The sequence below is a fragment of the Aricia agestis genome, chromosome 4 (assembly GCF_905147365.1).
Source record: "Aricia agestis chromosome 4, ilAriAges1.1, whole genome shotgun sequence".
NCBI classification, from domain to species: Eukaryota; Metazoa; Arthropoda; class Insecta; order Lepidoptera; family Lycaenidae; genus Aricia; species Aricia agestis.
The window spans coordinates 8,431,681-8,450,009 of NC_056409.1; the positions used below are offsets into that span (position 1 = coordinate 8,431,681).

General features: G+C 37.5%; 2 protein-coding genes across 6 annotated transcripts in view; one reads left to right on the plus strand and one right to left on the minus strand.

Annotated features, from left to right (window-relative positions):
- The window catches only part of LOC121726379 (probable RNA-binding protein EIF1AD), a 25,256-nt gene extending 23,205 nt beyond the window's left edge, over window positions 1–2,051 (minus strand). The window contains exon 1 of the mRNA XM_042113724.1: window positions 2,033–2,051. The gene's annotated coding sequence lies outside the window, so the exon portion shown is untranslated. The remainder of the gene's footprint in view (window positions 1–2,032) is intronic.
- LOC121726356 (coronin-7) overlaps window positions 1–14,514 on the plus strand; it is a 19,308-nt gene extending 4,794 nt beyond the window's left edge. The window contains exons 8-24 of one of the 5 annotated variants that reach the window (XR_006035525.1): window positions 305–829; window positions 1,160–1,268; window positions 1,646–1,762; window positions 2,315–2,435; window positions 2,726–2,821; window positions 2,984–3,090; window positions 3,178–3,291; window positions 3,561–3,800; window positions 3,956–4,215; window positions 4,429–4,550; window positions 5,161–5,299; window positions 6,411–6,542; window positions 6,799–6,873; window positions 7,019–7,154; window positions 7,811–7,932; window positions 8,208–8,484; window positions 14,503–14,514. Coding sequence is in view for 4 of the 5 variants with exons in the window: in XM_042113680.1 (XP_041969614.1) it covers window positions 305–829; window positions 1,160–1,268; window positions 1,646–1,762; window positions 2,315–2,435; window positions 2,726–2,821; window positions 2,984–3,090; window positions 3,178–3,291; window positions 3,561–3,800; window positions 3,956–4,215; window positions 4,429–4,550; window positions 5,161–5,299; window positions 6,411–6,542; window positions 6,799–6,873; window positions 7,019–7,154; window positions 7,811–7,932; window positions 8,208–8,300 (2,508 nt within the window). In the remaining variant the exon portion in view is untranslated. Of the gene's footprint in view, window positions 1–304; window positions 830–1,155; window positions 1,269–1,645; window positions 1,763–2,314; window positions 2,436–2,725; window positions 2,822–2,983; window positions 3,091–3,177; window positions 3,292–3,560; window positions 3,801–3,955; window positions 4,216–4,428; window positions 4,551–5,160; window positions 5,300–6,410; window positions 6,543–6,798; window positions 6,874–7,018; window positions 7,155–7,810; window positions 7,933–8,207; window positions 9,569–14,502 lie in introns of those variants that run through there. The other 4 variants (XM_042113680.1, XM_042113681.1, XM_042113682.1 and 1 more) reach the window with 4 other exon arrangements.
- Window positions 14,515–18,329: the final 3,815 nt, after the last annotated feature.

The following is an 18,329-nucleotide window of genomic DNA, read 5'->3' on the forward strand; positions in this document are numbered from 1 at the left end:
TTAACAATTTTATATATTCATTGATTGGTTTATATAATCATTTATTTTTATATAAGTCTATTATAGTTTGTTGTAAGAATATGAAAGTATTTTGTTTTATTTTTTTGTTGTTGTGTTTATATTTTAATGTGTTGTTTATACTTTTAATGATGTTTTATTTTTGTGTAGTTATAGTAGATAGTGGTTCTAGTATGGGAGTTATGTAGTCAGTGAGTAATGGTTTTTAAAATTTCTTTTGGTTTTGGTTTTTGTTTCATTTGCTGCTTGTTGTTTTTAGGTTATTATCTATCAATTTTTTTTTCAGATACATAGAGGCAGCTTGGAACAAGTGGTGAAAGCAATATCTTCCATGCCTGTACCAAAGAAAACAGATTCAAAATCGGCAGTAGCTACGACGACAACCATAGAAGAACCGACAAAACCTATACCCAGACCTCAAACTCCGGAGAAAGTAGACGAAGATAGAATAGACTTTGTCAATGTCAAAGATTTGATCAAAGGCATGGAAAGACAAAAGTCGGATCTGAAAGAGGCGCCGAAAGAGACGAACGGGTTCGACAAAAAAATTACAGACAATGGCCACGAGAAAATTTATGATAACGAAAATATGGACGAAAAGGTAGATACGGAACGATCAGAGAAGAGTCTGGACAAAACTGAAAGCACAGATTCTTCAGAGTCCCTGTCTCGAAGTAACAGTATGATCAACGGTGTCCAAGTACCCAAACCCTTGCCTAGATCCTCCATTTCCGAAGCAGGTTCGGCCGAGGAACATGAGGTGCCTAAACCAAAACCCAGGACTACATCCGCACCCGTTTCTGGTTATAAGGTAGACGAAGTGTGGCTTTTTAGGTTTTCTTTGGTCCATAATAAAATTATTACTTATTGTTGCAATGCACTGTACAGTTTCTGTGTTCGTATTTTTAGGTTTGTCTATTTTTTTGTATATGTAGTTAAAATACATATAGGTTTTTTTATTTATGTAAGTACGCCACAAAAACACTGTACCTCTGTATATTATATATATTATTGAAATGTTATTTTTTTATTGTGTGATTACTAAAATATTATATTATGTTGAAATAAAGAATGTTCGATTGTAACTTAGACTTTAGACTATAATATCACTGATTTTTAACTAAGTATATTATGTTGGCAGCCGCGCCTAGGACCCAAGCCGTTTTCGGCGTCAACGGGCAGCGAGGAATTTTCCTTCGATAAAGTATTCTCAGTGCCTGCCGTGCCGGGAATCGTCAAGTCTGACTCAGGTGCGTATTTTCAGTAAAGTTAACACGACGCGTTAACTTTACTGTGATACAAATGTAATATTGTTGTCGTTGGTACCAGCAAAAGGCTTAAAAAAATACAAAGGTGGCGTATCTGATATTTGAAAAATTTCAGCTGCGTCGCACTATAAAAATGTTTGTGTGTGAGTGAAAGAAACAAGCAGCGATTGGTCAATATATTGATTTTTATTATTGTTTAGATAGCGGATGATAATCGTTTTGCTCAGTGTTGAGAGATCAACAAATATTCTTACTTCTCAAATTAACATTTGGGCATTAATTTATTGGCGCGTTATCTTGCGCGATACATTACTATAGGTTATAGATATATTTATGTATTATGTTTTTGTGTGGTCCAGCTTCGTCTCCGGTGGCGCCAACGTCGATGACTCCGGTCACTTCGACGCCGATCACCAAGGACGACGAGAAGGAGAAGTCTCTGTCACCTACGAGTGACGTTGAAGCTCCGAACAAAGGTTAGATGTTAATAAGCTAGTAGCCTATGTTTAGGGTTCCGTACCCAAAGGGTAAAAACGGGACTCTGTTACTGGGTCTGTCCGTCTGTCTTTCTCCAGGCTCTATCTCAAGAAACGCTATAGCTAGACTACTGAAATTTTCACAGATTGTGTATATCTGTCGCCGCTATAACCACAAAAACTAAAAGTTGAGCGGGGCTCCCATACAACGAACATAATTCTTTTTTGCTCGATATCAATAATGGCAAGTGGCAACAGGTAGGCACTTGATATTTTTACAAAATTTATAATAACATTAAAATAAAATAAAAATTTAAGGCTCCCATACAAAAAACACAATTTTTGGTCTATTTTTTCTGTATAACGGTACGGAAGTCGGAACCCTTCGTGCGCGAGTCCTACTCGCACTTGGCCGATTATTTTTTATTGGTATTTAAAAGAACTCTCAAAAATACAAACATCGGTTAAAGACCTATCCCATCCCTCTCTTTCGAGTGAAGGTTTTCGTTTATAGAAAAATATTTATAACCTCTTGTATATTCGCTCCAACAGAGGAGTACACAAACGGCAAGTCGGACACGAGTTTGGAGGAAGATGTGAACTCGTCCGACTCCGGCTATCGACCCAAGACGCCGAGCACTGCCGAGAGACGCAAGATGTTTGAGACCACTGAGTAAGTATCTGTAATAAATATCATTAAAGTGGTATATGACCTTAACTTTAGATAGTGTGCTCATAATTTTTTTTTAAGTTTTTGACGTCACAGTGTGGTACAGTAACACTGTGGATAAGACAATGCATGGAGTAGCATTGTTTTGTGTTTGTTAATTTTAAGATTATCGATATGTTTGGCGTTATCATATTCTTGTATAATTTTAAATACAGATAAAATATGTCAACATACCATTTATATTCCAAAGTTCTTAGCCATTTTTCATTAATAATGTTATTTTGCATCTGTAGCAGTGCTCAGTCCATAGCGGAACGGCGACGCGCGTACGAGTCGCGCTCGGTCAGCGTGATCGATCCCCCCGCGCCGCCGTCGCCCGCTCCGCTCAGGTACTTGAATATATTGAGATAAGAATAATAAAATGTTAAATGTAATTTATTGTTAATTTCTTCATTTGCAATCTCTTTTGATGATTTAAACTCAGATCCTTTGTGTGCATAGCTTGGTTTACACAATATAGAATATGATGAGGTAAAAAATAATTCTTGCAGGCGAAGAGACTCCTTGAAGTCACGCAAGAGTCCCGATCGCGAGGACAAACGATCGTCGGTACCGATTATACCCAATGTAGCCCCCAAGAGAACATCAACAGTGTTCGGTAACTATTGTTCTATCGCTTTTCAAATGTGTATCATAAAATAATAAATATGTAAGTTTATTTAATATTGTCTTTGTTCGTTTTCAGGTAAAGTATCCAAGTTTAGACACTTAAAGGGGACACCTGGTCACAAGTCAACCCACATTGAAAGTATTAAAAATATAAGCAGACAGATCTCTGGAGAATGCAATGGGTTTTATGGTAAGCATTAATTATCCTTTTTTATTTGTTTATGTTAGCATAAATAGATTAGGGCCATATCTTAGGTTGTTTTCGTTTTGAATTTTTTCGTTATTATGTTTTCTTTTTATACATACGAAAAACGAGAGAGGTGATATTATTATTATAATATTTAATCCATGTTATACTAACTAAAAGTGGCATATTCTTATATGCGTCAGTTTGAGGGAGAATAAAACGGAAGTTCAAAATTTGAATAGTAAATATTTAAATTAAAATGACATCTACAGCGAACGGTTACCGCGCTGCGGTGCCCATAACCGGCGGGAGCGGCGGGCGTATAGGCGTGGTGGAGTTACCGCGCGGCGCGACGCCGGTGTCGAGCGGCGCGGCGGGCGCGGCCGGACACCCCCCCTCGCTGCTCCACCCCGCCCCCCTCACCGACTGGGCCTTCGACCCCTTCCGAGACGAGCGCCTGCTGGTCGCCTGCGACGATGGAATACTGCGCGAGTGGATCATACCCGAGGGTGGTGAGTTTATTTTGTTTTAGTACTATCGATAGTATTTAGTGATAGAAAAATGCCATGACAGTGGTGGGATATAAGGTGTGGTAAAATCAATCGCAGAAGTTGATCTAAAAAAAATTAAATTTAATTGAAGTATTTAACCAATAATTGTTTAATAGGTTTACAAGAATCAACCAACGAGCCGTTAAGAACGTTCTCGGCGCATCCGGACAAGATCTACGTGATACGCTTCCACCCGACCGCGTCCGACTTGCTGACGACTGCGGCTCACGATCTCACTGTGAAACTGTGGGACCTGGCCTGCGACCCGCCCGTTGCTCATATCACTCTGACCGGGCACACGGATCAGATCTTCGCGTTGGACTGGTCGCCATGCGGAAATTATTTAGCAACTATTTGCAAGGACGGACTTATAAGGGTAATATAATATTTTGTACTATATTTAAAATACAGAACATAATTTCTTAAATTTTTGATGTTATGGTAGGAGTGAAGTTTTGCGCCTCGATTAATAAAATCGAGTGTCTTGTTTTCTTTAATCATTCGACATTGAAATTTGGATGTTAGTGAATAAACAGTAACTAAATTTTTTCCCCATTTTAGATCTGATAAATGTGTTATAATGTTCTAGATATACGAGCCGCGCAAATCATGCGAACCGTTGCGCAGCGGTGCAGGGCCGGTGGGCAGCCGCGGCGCGCGCATCGTGTGGGCGCTCGGTGATACACATCTAGTCGTCACCGGATTTGACAGGTCAGTTACATCTGATATGTGTAGGTACGTAAGGGACCATCCATAAAGTACGTCAAACGAATTCACACGATTGACTTTTAGAGCAGGTGCACATTGGGCGTTTTAAAGCGCGCCAGCAACGCGCGCTTGCATGTGTACGCTTCAATAGTGTAGAAATGAAACTATTTAGCTTGAAATACAACACGGTTTTATTATTTAGAAATATTAATTACAATGAATTATGCAAATTGACATGGCTGACCTGTTTGACGGAACACACAAGAGAGAGCGGCAAAAAAGGCGCCACCACCGGAGAACAGGGAAAACATTTTATATTTCTTAAATAAAGTTACAAAAGACTAAAGAGTATGTCTACATTCTTCCAACAAATAGAATCCGGCGTTCTCAAAACGCCCAACGTGTACCTGCTCTTTGACACCCCCCCCCCACCAATGCCCCAAACCCCTCACAAGTTTTAAATATACATTATTTTATTTAAAATGTGACAACACAAAACTTTGGACCCTCCCTCCCCTTGTCACACTCTTCTCTTCTTTTCGGGATTCTCAAGTCACATGTGACTCAATGGATCTTCTTTACACGAAGTTTATGGACATATTCGTATATTCAGGGTGTCGGAGCGTCAGATAGTGCTGTACAAGGCGTCGGATCTGTCCGTGCCGGTGTGCACGGTCGGCCTGGACGTGTCGCCCGCAATCCTGCAGATACACATCGATCATGATTCCGGCACTCTCTTCCTCACTGGACGAGTAAGTTTCTCGCTGTCTTGATTGAACTTAGTTATTGTAATGTTAGAAGCAATTTGCTAAATTAATGTTAAATTTGTACCGAAGTCAGTGTTCTAAGTTTCAGTATTTAGGACTCAAATGACTGCGTTATAAAATATGTCCCTAATATTTGAAGATGACATTTACCATGACATGCTAGTTATGCTGTATGCATGATATTGTTGCTTCTGTTTCAAAATTTTGCTTTCATTTTTTTGTCTTTCTGTTAATGATACCAGCCTACCTAGCATACGCCAACGAGATATCTCCTTCTCGAGATAATTAAATTTTGACATTATGAGACGAGTAGTTACTCGTCTCATAATGTCAAAATCTCGACATTATCTCGACCAAACTATAAAAATGTGTTATTTCGATGATAGATCTACGCGAGAAAAAATGTTTGTCATGCTAGGGTCAAAAGAGATGAAGAGACAAACCATCAAACATCGAGAAAACATGTAGAGTGAGATATCTCGTTGGCGTATGCTAGGTAGGCAAAAATCTGTGACAGTGAAGTTAAGGGCTTTATCACACTGGCGGTGTGGGGGCGGAGCGGTCGTGCGGCGCCCATACATTAGCGAGTATCGTGAATCCACTGCTGTCAAACTGCCGAGCTAGTGACTGCTGCACAACCGCCAGTATGATAAGGCCTTATATGTTCCATACTGCCACAGAGGTTGAAGGCTAGGAAGGAAGGAAGGACATAGGCGCGTTATTATCGGTCAATAATATCGCATGCGTTATTGCGATATCTGTTTTCAGTACATTTTGTATTAGGGTGGTCAATGGTCATATAGTTACACACTGCTGTGATAATAACGCCGCAATGGAAGTAGGACGTTGCGTTTCTTCGTCCTGCGATATTCCGATTTCCGATATGAGTTCTAGAATGTTTTTTATCAGGATGCAAACGACCGTACATACACCTGTGATAATATGGAAGCTCTCTCGTAAGAAATATCGAACGATAAAAACGCAGCTGTGTGCAAGGAATCGGGACGCATTATCGCAATACCGCATGCGATATTATCGACATTATGCGCGCCCATTATGCGTAATGAGAGCAGCCAATACCAATTAACCATTTCAGGGTGACTCAACGATCTACTGCTACGAGGTGACGTGCGACCCGCCGCACCTGTGCGCGCTGTCCCACCACCGCTGCACCTCCCTGCATCAGGGCATCGCCTTCCTATCCAAAAATCTCCTAGCTGTTGATAAGGTATGGCTCCTAATTATAATACACCTTATGATGTTATTGGCAATATTAAACTGAATTGTATTGAGACAATTACAGTCTTAAAATAATTTTGTAGCAATTGAATGCAACAATCAAGCTTGCCAGAATATTGTTGTAGGAGTGTAATACGAGTTTACTTACGCACACGTTTGAAGGTGCCTAAGGAACCTCCAAACGTATGCGTAAGCGAATTTCGAATGCGTTTCTGTACCATACTAAAATCATGACATATTTGCAGGTCGAATTTGCTCGTGCCATGAGGCTAACGAACGGAAACATCGAACCCCTGTCATTCACCGTGCCCAGAAAGAAGGTCAGTAACTTGCTTTACTGTTATTACTTGGAATTTATTTAATTAATTTTTATAAGTGATATATAACGCTCAAGCTTGGATATTATAAAAAATATGACCCCTTGGCCACCAACATGAAAATGGCAAAAAAAAATCTGTTCCGTAGAGCGAGCTGTTCCAAGACGACCTGTTCCCGCCGACGCTGGTGACGTGGTCGGCGTGGCAGACCGCGGGGGCGTGGTTCCGCGGCGAGCGCGCCACGCCACGCACGCACTGCCTGCGCCCTCCCGGCATGGAGTCGCGTACGTGCTATTTTTATTTTATTTTTTAGGCACAACAAACAGTGTCACAATATAAAATTTATAGTCTGTCAAGTAAGTGAAGAAATTAAAAACTGGCAACATCGTAGTGTACTTTCAAATTAAAATGTCACAGGTAAATAACTTAACGTTACCTAAACCAATAACGGAGTGTTTCAGTCTAGTGTTAACCCATCTGGAGTTGTTCAACTTTGTCGAATCTTCTTCATAGTTTTTGTTCAACATTCTGATGTTGGAACTGTTTGATTTTACGAATTTTCGAATTGTGTTTCAAATAGTTTGAGCGTCTTTAAACTTTTGAAAACAAAGTTAGCTAATCACAACCAAAAACAATTTTTGTGTAATCTTAGCACGGATCCTACATGATGCATCTTGTGCGTACCTCAATAGCAATTACACACGGCCATTTTATGATACAACGCTGTCCAAAAAGGGACTCCGTTATTATTATTCCTTTTAAGTTATTTGATTTTATAACCCTCACGCTTCAGCGTGGCTTTAATTTGTTTTACATATTTGATCCTCTCAATTTCATGCCTTCTCTATCATATACATTGTCGATAAACATAATGGTGCATTGTTTAAATATACGAGTGCGGTAGTGTTGAGTATATAAACTATTTATTTTACCATTTCAGTGTCTGAGGTGACCCAAAATCAGCCTGCGGCTGTGACTCCGCGCGAGAAGCCGCAGCAGAAACCCAAACCTGATCTCATCAAATCGCACATTCCACAAGATCCCAAAGACAAACAGGATAGTGTAAGTAGAATGACAGCAAAATTCCACTTCTATCTTTTCACTAGCGTTGTTGATTGGTTATTTTTTTACGTTAACTAATCAAAAGCAATTGTGAATAGATAAACTCCGGTCAAAAATACTCAGAAACCAGACGTCAGTGAAACATTCCGTGCATTATTTGAAAGATGTAGGCTTTGGTATGACTAAGGTCGAGCCAGCGAAACTTCCCTTCCTTTGCAAACAATTTATACATTTTGTTAACACAGTTAAATAAATATTTAATGAACACATTTCAGATACTGAAAGCCATGAGTGCCAAAGTGACGATGAACTTGAAATTGGAACAAGACAACATGGAGGGCGTCGACGAGTCGGAGTGGGACCAGTGAGTCGTCGTGACTCATGAGTGTGAGTCGTGAGTCACTATGAGTAGATCTCTAACAGTTTGTATGAACCGGAGTGATTGTACGGTTGCAGTCGCTTGTTGCATTCATGGAGAAGACGGATCAGTCTTAACAGTTGTTCTCGGTAGAATAATATTAAAGGAAAAAAGATTCAGAAATATTGTGTGTAGTCCATACGCGTAAGTCGCACGTTTAATATAAAATTACTCTGATTTTCAATATCATCAATGCAACAAGTTTGACTGTATCCAAAGTTTCGCTTTGTTAAAAAAGTTTTAGATAGCGCGTCTACGTAATGTTTTTGTAAATTTTAATCTTATTTGTATTTCCGCTTACGGTACGTATACTTTGTAATGGATAACGTATTCCATAAAAATATTCGAACTTACTATAAACGACAAGAAGATCTTATATAATATCTTCGAAATATAATATATTACATTTTAAAAATAAGCACATAATTTCCATACAGATTCCACAGAAAATCCAAAACGCCCCCAATTAAAGCCAAAAGAAAAAAACGCTTTCCCGCCATTAAGCAAATTTTGTATTTTTTAAGTATCTTTACAAATCTTTTTATGATAATAATATTTTTGACCCTATACCCTTATTCCTTTGCAAAAGGACCTTCCAAGCAATCCTCAAACCGTCCCAATATACAATAACACAACTCCATTCTATCAACACAGTCTTGATACTCGTCTTAAAACTAAAGTGTTAATATAAGTTTGTCTCCTCTAGAGAGGATAAATAACGTTATCAACTTAGGCATTATTAAGAGCCAGTACTACCTAATTATATAAGTTTCATAATAATTTATTAAGTAGGCGAATTCTTATTGACATTATTTTTACATAAGTAAGCATGTAAAGCAACGGTTTTCTAAGTAATAACCAACAAAGAACATCAAGCATAAGTTGAAAATTCTTCTGAATATAAATCAATAAGAATACGTCCAATATCTTTTATACGCACAATAAATAATTTATTTATAGGCTTCCGTTTGTGATGTGCTGTGAAATGACCAAACATGACAATTTAATGCTCACTAATGCTCATTTCAATTTGTACCCTTTGTTGTACTCAAAATATTATGAACTTGTAAGGGAAGTTAATACTTAAGTACGTAACATTTTTAATATTTACGATTGTAAAACGTGTTAAATTGCCCGCGTCCTTTTTGTTCATTTGAGCATTCTTACTGAAATTTTGTCTTGGAAATAAGATTGTGCATTCACAATCTTATGAGTAATTTTGCTTGGCTTCCAGTAGGCTAGTCCCAAAATATGAATATGTATTAGTTATATTACTTTACTGTTAGTTTTAAACATTTTTGTAGGTGACGGGAACCTTCAATGTTTTTTTTTGCTTTATCTACTTAAATTATATTAACTTTTGCAACCAAAAAATAAAAACAAGTTACTTTTACATGTGCCAGGTGTATTTAACTAAGACGTGAGATAATTTTCTTATGACATTCCTATAATATTGGCCATATTTTACATATTTCTTTTTTGTATTTAGGTACCTAGCGTTAACATTTATTTCTAGAAAGACTTATATTTATATGACAAGGCTTGATATTATTTAGTTTAGTATCGATGTTTAGCACACGTTTTATTGACACTTTTTGTCACGACATGCTTTCATAATAATAATCTCTTTTTTAAGTACGTTATTCTATCGAAATCATTTAAATTCATTACGTGGTTTTCATCTTATATTTTTCTTACGCGCATGTTTGTCACTGCTAAAAGATTTTTGCCTTCCAACTACAAGTATTCGAAAATTAAAAGCAGTTTGTAGTTAATAAAAGTGAAAAGTCAGTTAAATATGGACGACTTTGTAAGTGTCCGTTTCATTACTGGATCTAGCTCCCAACTATATTAATCAATATTTAGATAATGAATGATAGGGTACTCATAATTAGGGAATTGAGGTAGTCGTAATAGTCATCTTTATACAATATAGTCGTATGTACGGACGCCGACGAATGTAGCTTATAACTTTTCGACGTTACTACCGTGGTAGTATACCGTGGTAGTAAGGTTCAAAAGGTGGTAAATTGCGTTTATCGGCGACCGTACACAGAGTAACACGCAAGTAGAGCGTTAGTGTCGCTAGATGATGCCATATAACCGTTTTGCTCAAGTCGCCAAAGAAATGTTATTTTGTCACCAAAATACTCCTGTATGATTATTGAGTTAGGGTGCACCCACCCTATATATGTTTCTCTCTATTCGAGTTATCAAAATATTTAATTTCGATTGTGTCTAATCTTTATTATGAATACAAATTTCTTTTATTGCATTTGTGGTTAAAATATAAAAAATGGCGGTTTATGAATACGTAGTAATCATTCAAGATTATCTAACCACTTAATATTTTTATTTCCCTCCTATTCTCAGCCTTATTATATTTCATCTTTCATTCTTAGTTGTTGTAGTCATTTAGTTATTCATCTCTATTCAGTATTTATGCATTTTCTATATAAACAAACTTTATCGTCTCGATATAAGATTTTATTCGATCTCTTTATAAAGTATTTGATTATGTAAGTTTTTCTGGACATTTAACGAAAGTATTATCTTACATCTCAATACAATCTCGATTTTGCTTGCATTCCTTTATTTTAGCCATGTATTGAGTATTGCGTACTCTGTGCGCCTGTTAAAATATTATATTTTACATTGGTATACTGATTGTACACGACATGACTCAGTACGGAGGTAAAAGGTATAGAGGAAACCCTAATAAAGACTCTATTATTGAATTTTTCTTTGAGTAGTGAATGAATGAACTTTAAAATGCAAATTATGCCTCTTAGTCCGGCGTAAGACAAAAGTCTTTAATATCTCTGTACACAACTTACGTACGCTTCGAAAACTTACTTAAAACTATGTAACTATAGATGTAATTTTATTCACTAGTCAAGTTATACATTATATTATGACTTATAGTTATTTTGTTCGAATAAGATTTATACTCGTTTAAGTTAACTCGGATCGTATATTAATATTTCAGTGTTGTACGAGTGGTGGAAAAGTACTGTACTGAAATATTAACATAAAACATAGACGCACGATACTTCATATCACTTCAAGCTCTATGCGACCTATATTTACGCACCTTTGGTACATTACGACATAGATAACATATATTATACCTACTACATATACATTAGGAGCTCAATTTTGTACGTTTGTATGTAATATAACGATAGCAAGTCTTTCGTCAGTATATATTTTAAATTCTGTTTCATAATTTGTACAGTAATATACCTTTCTCTCGACATCTATTTTACTAAACTTTAATTTTTATTCCGTTAACTGCGAATGTTTCCAATGAATTACGCACCAGCTTTGAATGAAATGTTCTATAAAATGAATTCTATTCATATATGATACAATTTGATACAACTTAACCAGAAATGTAATTGATGTTTAAATGGTATTAAGTATCAATTTTCAGTGATACAATATATTTTTCCTAGCTTAAATATTTCTCCAACATGTGCATCTAAGAAAACATGTACCAAAGTTGTGAGAGGACAATAATTGCTTTGTGATTATTTATTTTGTTATCATTTATAGCGTCTCATATTTTGCTGCAACTTATAGTATCTCCTTTTGATAATTTAATAATGTTAACGGAATTACAACAAAACATTAGCAATAATAATTGTAATAAAATAATGAGATGGCCAAACCTTATTAAGTAATATCTTTTTAAAATTTGAATCGAATCGGACAATGTAAAACACTCCTTTAATAGGAATTTAAAAATATATAAGCTTTTCATCAAACAAAAGATGGAAGGAAGACCAATTATGTATGACTAATGACTATAATATGTATTTCAGCTTTGACATAATAGTATGAATAAAAACTTCAGCGGCTTAAAGCTTAGGTCAAACCTACGCGAACAGGCATCTGCGAAGCGGAGCGTCGAGTTGTCAAATGTGTGTTTTGTATACAAAAAACACATTTGACAACTTGACGCTCCGCTTCTCAGACGCCTGTTCGCGTAGGTTTGGCCTAAGCTTTACGCCTCTAGTCCACCGACGCTGCGAACTGCGAAACAGTGACGAACCGATTTACTCTCTCATCCGCCACACGACAATGCGTTATATTGCATCTCGCTCTATTAGTTTCGCGTTTTGCAGCGTCGGTGTACTAGAGGCTAGGCGTTATGGTCCATAAATTGGTCAGCAGTAACTGTAATATTATGTTTATACAATCTGTGAATATAATCAGGGCTAGTTAACGGTGTGCGTGTATTTTTGGATCCGCAGATATTCCTAGAGATAAGTTTCAATATTTGGAGATATTTATTATTTTGCATTTTTTTATTAAACTCTTGCTATATAAGATGTCTTTTATTTTTCAAATCATCCTTAATTTAATCCCTTTCAATAATATTATGAATGAATATTGAATATTATGAAAATATTATGACTAATATGATATTCTTCAACTTTTATGTTTGGTAATCACAGTTAACTGACGTTAGGCTGGTCGCATACACACGTTTTCCGTATTCGATTTCCTAATTTTGATTTGGAGTTCCGTGAGACTAGCGCAAAAAGCGAAAGTGTATTTTCCACTGATCTGATTCCATGCATTCGGATGTCAGGGGCTGTACCACGAAACCGTTTTGAGACTCAAACAATCGTACGAGAATGCCGCGTCCTACTCTAACGAATGAGAAATAACGTTGTTAGAGCAGGACGCGGCATTCTCATCCGATTGTTTGAATCTCAAAACCGTTTCGTAGCTTGTAGTGCAGCAAGGGGTGTCCCCTTGCTGGTGCAGCAAGGGGACACCCCTTGCTGCACCAGCAAGCCTTCAAGTCGGTCCTCACTCCTCAATCATCGGGATTCGAATTTCGAATCTCGTCTACGTGTCGCTTTCGGTGTCTCATCCAGTTACATCGGCCTTGGCGTAATGAATGGAGTGGCGTGCTCGTATCGCTTAAAGTATTTCTCACGGGATCACCACGATTAATTAATGCCTCACGGTCGCTTGACGGTCTAACCTCCTTGTACACTGGACCCTCTTCAACCTTGCGATTAATTGCCACACAAGATTACGTATTACAAAATTACGCTAAAATTTTCTCGTAAAACAAAGCAGAAAATAAAAAAACAAAGAATCCACTCACAACTTAGAATAGGTTTACAAGTACTACGCAGGTGCCAGATTAATAAGCTTATTTTTATTAATGTGTAAGTGAGACCTAAGCAGGATTACCTATTTATAATTTTATTATTTCAAACTTGTAGACTTAAATGTTTTTACCATTACCGATGCATTAGGTATAACTTCTGCACCCTCTAAGTCTAACGCGCCTTCTCCATCTGATTACCCTTGGTTTGTAATGGCCGAAATCAAAAAATTGTTTCATGTTTCGATATTAAAATATTATGCCTATAAATATCAGGCAGAGGGAGCTTCGCGGGGGTGGTGCAATCAGCCGGCAGTTTGTGTCAGTTCACAACAAATTACACTCATTCATCTCCCCGCCTTTACATCCAAACTTCTTTTTAAAGAAATATGTACCATACGTGGAGCTGCGGTGACCATGATGTACGATCGTCAGGTACACGGGTACAATCTGGGAATTTTTATATATCTGCAAACTTCAAAAATTTTAAAATCAAGCAGTAAGTACCTATAAGTGTAAAATTGCAATATCTTGAGAGTAGAGTCATTAGTGCCAAATTTATATTTTTAAGAGAGTAGGCCACTTTATTTCCGCTGCCCCATGTAAGTACGTATCCTGTAGACTGTAGGGCTTCTATAAAGGACGCTGCCGTCCCCCTAGGACGCTGCCGCCCCTAGGCCGTGGCCTATAACGGCCTATATATAATCCGGGGCTGAGAGTCATGAAGCAATCCAAAAAAATCGGTAGCGCTTACATAATAGCAACTTTATAATTTATCTGTAAACTAATATAATATTATAAACTATGTCACTCACTGAAGAAATGATTATAATCGATTCAGTAATTTTTAATTAAGTACCTACTTATATTCATAACTACCCGTGGTCCGCATTGGTCGGTACCGCGGACTGCCGCAAAAGCTACGTCCCGCTATTTTTAAATCTGTACCTACTTAATATCTTCGAAAATATTAATTTAAATCATATAGATAAGTATGCTGTAAAGGGCCATAATATTATAGATTTATATTAAATAAATAATGTATTTAAAATATTTAATTGAATAAGGATTATTGCCGTATTGGTTTAAATCGCTTCGAAAATTAGCCATTAAGTATTTGAAGTTAAAAGTAAATGACAAAAAATGTTATTGTGGGATATCCATCTATACTAATATTATAAAGCGGAAGAGTTTGTTAGTTTGTTTGTTTGTTTCTTTGTTTGAACGCGCTAATCTCAGGAACTACTGGTACTGGTATTTATCGAGGAAGGCTATAGGCTATATTTTATCAAGCTAACACTAATAGGAGCGAGGAAATAGAGGAAAATGTGGAAAAAACGGGGGAAAATTATTTGAAAGGGCTTATTTGGACGCGCTAATCTCAGGAACTACTGGTCCGTTTTGAAAAATTCTTTCAGTGTTAGATAGCTCAGTTATCGAGAAAGGCAATAGGCTACATTTTATCACGCTAAGACTAATAGGAGCAAAGAAATAGAGGAAAATGTGGAAAAAACGGGGGAAATTATTTGAAAGGGCTTATTTGAACGCGCTAATCTAATGTTAGATAGCCCATTTGTAGAGAAGGCTATAGGCTATATTTTATCACGCTAAGACTAATAGTGGCGAAGAAATAGAGGAAAATGTGGAAAAAACGGGGGAAATTATTTGAAAGGGCTCATCTCACGAACTACTGGAGCAATTTTTCTGTTATTTTTCACAGACTTATCTGTGAGTAAGTAGACCCCGTGAAGGATCATAGGCTATTTTTGTGGATTAATTTGTCTGTGAAATATCTAATTTACGCGGGCGAAGCCGCGCGGTCACGACATCACGCGTAAATGGCTGGACCCATTTTGCTGAAATTTGGTATAAATATACTTTGAGTCCCGAAAAAGAACATAGGATACATTTTGTCCCGCAAAAATGTACGGTTACTGCACAATATACTTTTATGATTTGCGCGTAAACTATTCAATCTATTTTGATGGAATTTGGTATGGAGATACTTTGAGTCTCGGGAAAGGACAAGGAATACTAATTTTGTCCCGGAAAATGTACGGTTCCCACACAATAAACTTTTATGATTATCGCCTAAACTATTTAATATATTTTGATGAAATTTGGCATGGAGATTGGAGATACTAATTTGAATCTGGGTCAAGGAATGTTTTTTGTCCCGGGAAAATGTGCAGTTCCCACACAATATACTTTTCTGATTTGCGCGTAAACGATTCAAATTTCAATCGATGTACGGGAACAACTATTAAAACTAAAGTCCACGCGGACGAAGTCGCGGGCAACAGCTAGTAAGAGATAGACATATACCATCGCGGAGTTTTCTGTAGACCTTTTCATAGTGTACAATCCTTGGTACCTACTTACATTATTTTGATAAATCTCGTAGAGTTCAGCCAGGGCCGTCTCTAGCCCATGTGGCGCCCGTGTGCAAACATTACCCTAGCGCCCCCTAACAAGCGCGCGCGCAGTCAAAATGAAATGGGTACTAAGTAACGTACAGTTTGTCCGGCCGCTTAAGGGTGAGGACTCTAAGCAGTGGCTTCTTTCGTTCCACCACTCACCAGACGAACTATAACAGCACATCAAGTTACCACATAGGTACTGTCAAATTTCTCCAATATAAAATAGACAACAAACTCTATTGTTATTTGTTTGTAGATTGAAGTTTTTTTCGGTTTGACCATGATGTGCTCTTGAGTCTGGACTGATCCTAACAAGCCTAACCCCAAAACGTAAATTTTATGTCGCTTAAGTACTTCAATTTTACTTTAAATTTCATGTTCTATACTTATTAAACATCACATCATCACAACATCGGTATTAATTCGATTTCATTGAAGAGCTCTAACTTCTCTACATCCGAAGAGCCTGCATGGCACAGTTTGTTTTCTAAATTAGAACACTGTGCTTTTTTGTATCTAAATCCAAAAAAAAAAACACTCACTATTGCATCAAATAATACAATCTTCATTTATGTGTTTTAAGGATCATTTCACGTTGAAAAATAAAGATTATAATATTTATATTGCCAAAGCCGAGCCGCTCATGGCGCGCCTTGCTTTGCTGTAATTCTACAAATATAAGAAGAGCTTCGGATATTACAGAAAAATGTTTGCAAACTAGGGTTCTTTTTACGTTGGTCAATAAAGCGTGGGCAATGGCGGCGCGCCGAGTGCGCTCGGCGCCCCTAAGACCGCGGCCCCTAAGGGAAAGACGCCCCTGGGTTCAGCCTGCGTTTGCAAAGTAAGCGGAAAAAAAATGTAATTATTTACGATATCACATTAGAAACCCCAAAATTAACAGTATTTTTCCACTATATAATGAATGTTATTATACTTATAAACCTTCCTCTTTAATCACTATATCTTAAAAGAAAACCGCATCAAAATCCGTTGCGTAGTTTTAAAGATTAAAGGGAACAAAGGGACACGAGGGAAAAAATCGACTTTGTTTTATAATATGTAGTGATTATATTGTGAACAACAAAATGTAGCTGTTCCATAATATCCCTTAATTACCTTTAGTAGTTTAGGTAGTTATAACTTAAGCCTTAGGTAAGACTTAAGGCTACAACCCACCACTTCACTCATATGATCCACTCACATTGTCTCCAATTGTGATCTTTCATTGTATTAATAAATTAATTAAAAAAAAAAAAGTAAGTTGGTGCAATCCACCCTAAAGGGTTGCACCAACTTACTTTATTATTATTTTTTTAATTTTTTTTAATGAAATAAGGGGGGCAAACGAGCAAACGGGTCACCTGATGGAAAGCAACTTCCGTCGCCCATGGACACTCGCAGCATCAGAAGAGCTACAAGTGCGTTGCCGGCCTTTTAAGAGGGAATAGGTTAATAGGGGAGGGTAGGAAGGGAATAGGGTAGGGGATTGGGCCTCCGGTAAACTTACTCATTCACGCCGGTTTTCTGTGAGAACGTGGTATTTCTCCGGTCGAGCCGGCCCGTTCGTGCCGAAGCATGGCTCTCCCACGTATTAATTAATTAATTTATTTATTTAAATCAGGCATCTTGGTCCATATTATATATACCTTATAGTCTAACATACATAACATATAAACTAAAGCTAACACTAAGCACTAAACACTAAACACGTATTGTCTGCGAAGTGGGGCGCGACGTGTTCGGAGGTCGTCCTCGGAACCTCCTGTAGACGACTCCAATCGGCCAGAACTCCTTCTTCTCGAAGGTCGGTAGATGATGCGTCGAGACCCTCACCACAAAGGAGCTAAAATTGACTTTGTGGCGGGACTCCAAACGCTCGACCCTCAAGACGAAGTGGGTCTTGCTCCTGATGTAGTCCACGACCTGCTCGACCGTCGTGGACCAGTGCAACCAGCCTACCTAGCATACGCCAACGAGATATCTCACTCTACATGTTTTCTCGATGTTTGATGGTTTGTCTCTTCATCTCTATTCACCCTAGCATGACATCTACCATCGAAATAACACATTTTTATAGAGTTTTTGGGATAATGTCGAAATTTTGACATTATGAGACGAGTAACTACTCGTCTCATAATGTCAAAATTTAATTAACTTTAACAACAATGCAAAATGTCAAATCTTTGGTTAAAGTCAAAAATAGACGCCATATTTAACCATAACCATAGAGCTCGACAAGGCTTTAAATGCACGTGGCGAAAAAAGGAACTAACGCTGTCATCATACAAAAACGCAATTTTTGACAGTTCTCCTTTACCAGCAGCGCCTTGTCGCAAAGCCCTGTCCGACCAGCAACGTGTCGTGCAAATTCTGTGGTCAAAGTTAAGGTTAAAGTTAAATTAGCCTTTAACTATAACCATAACTTTGA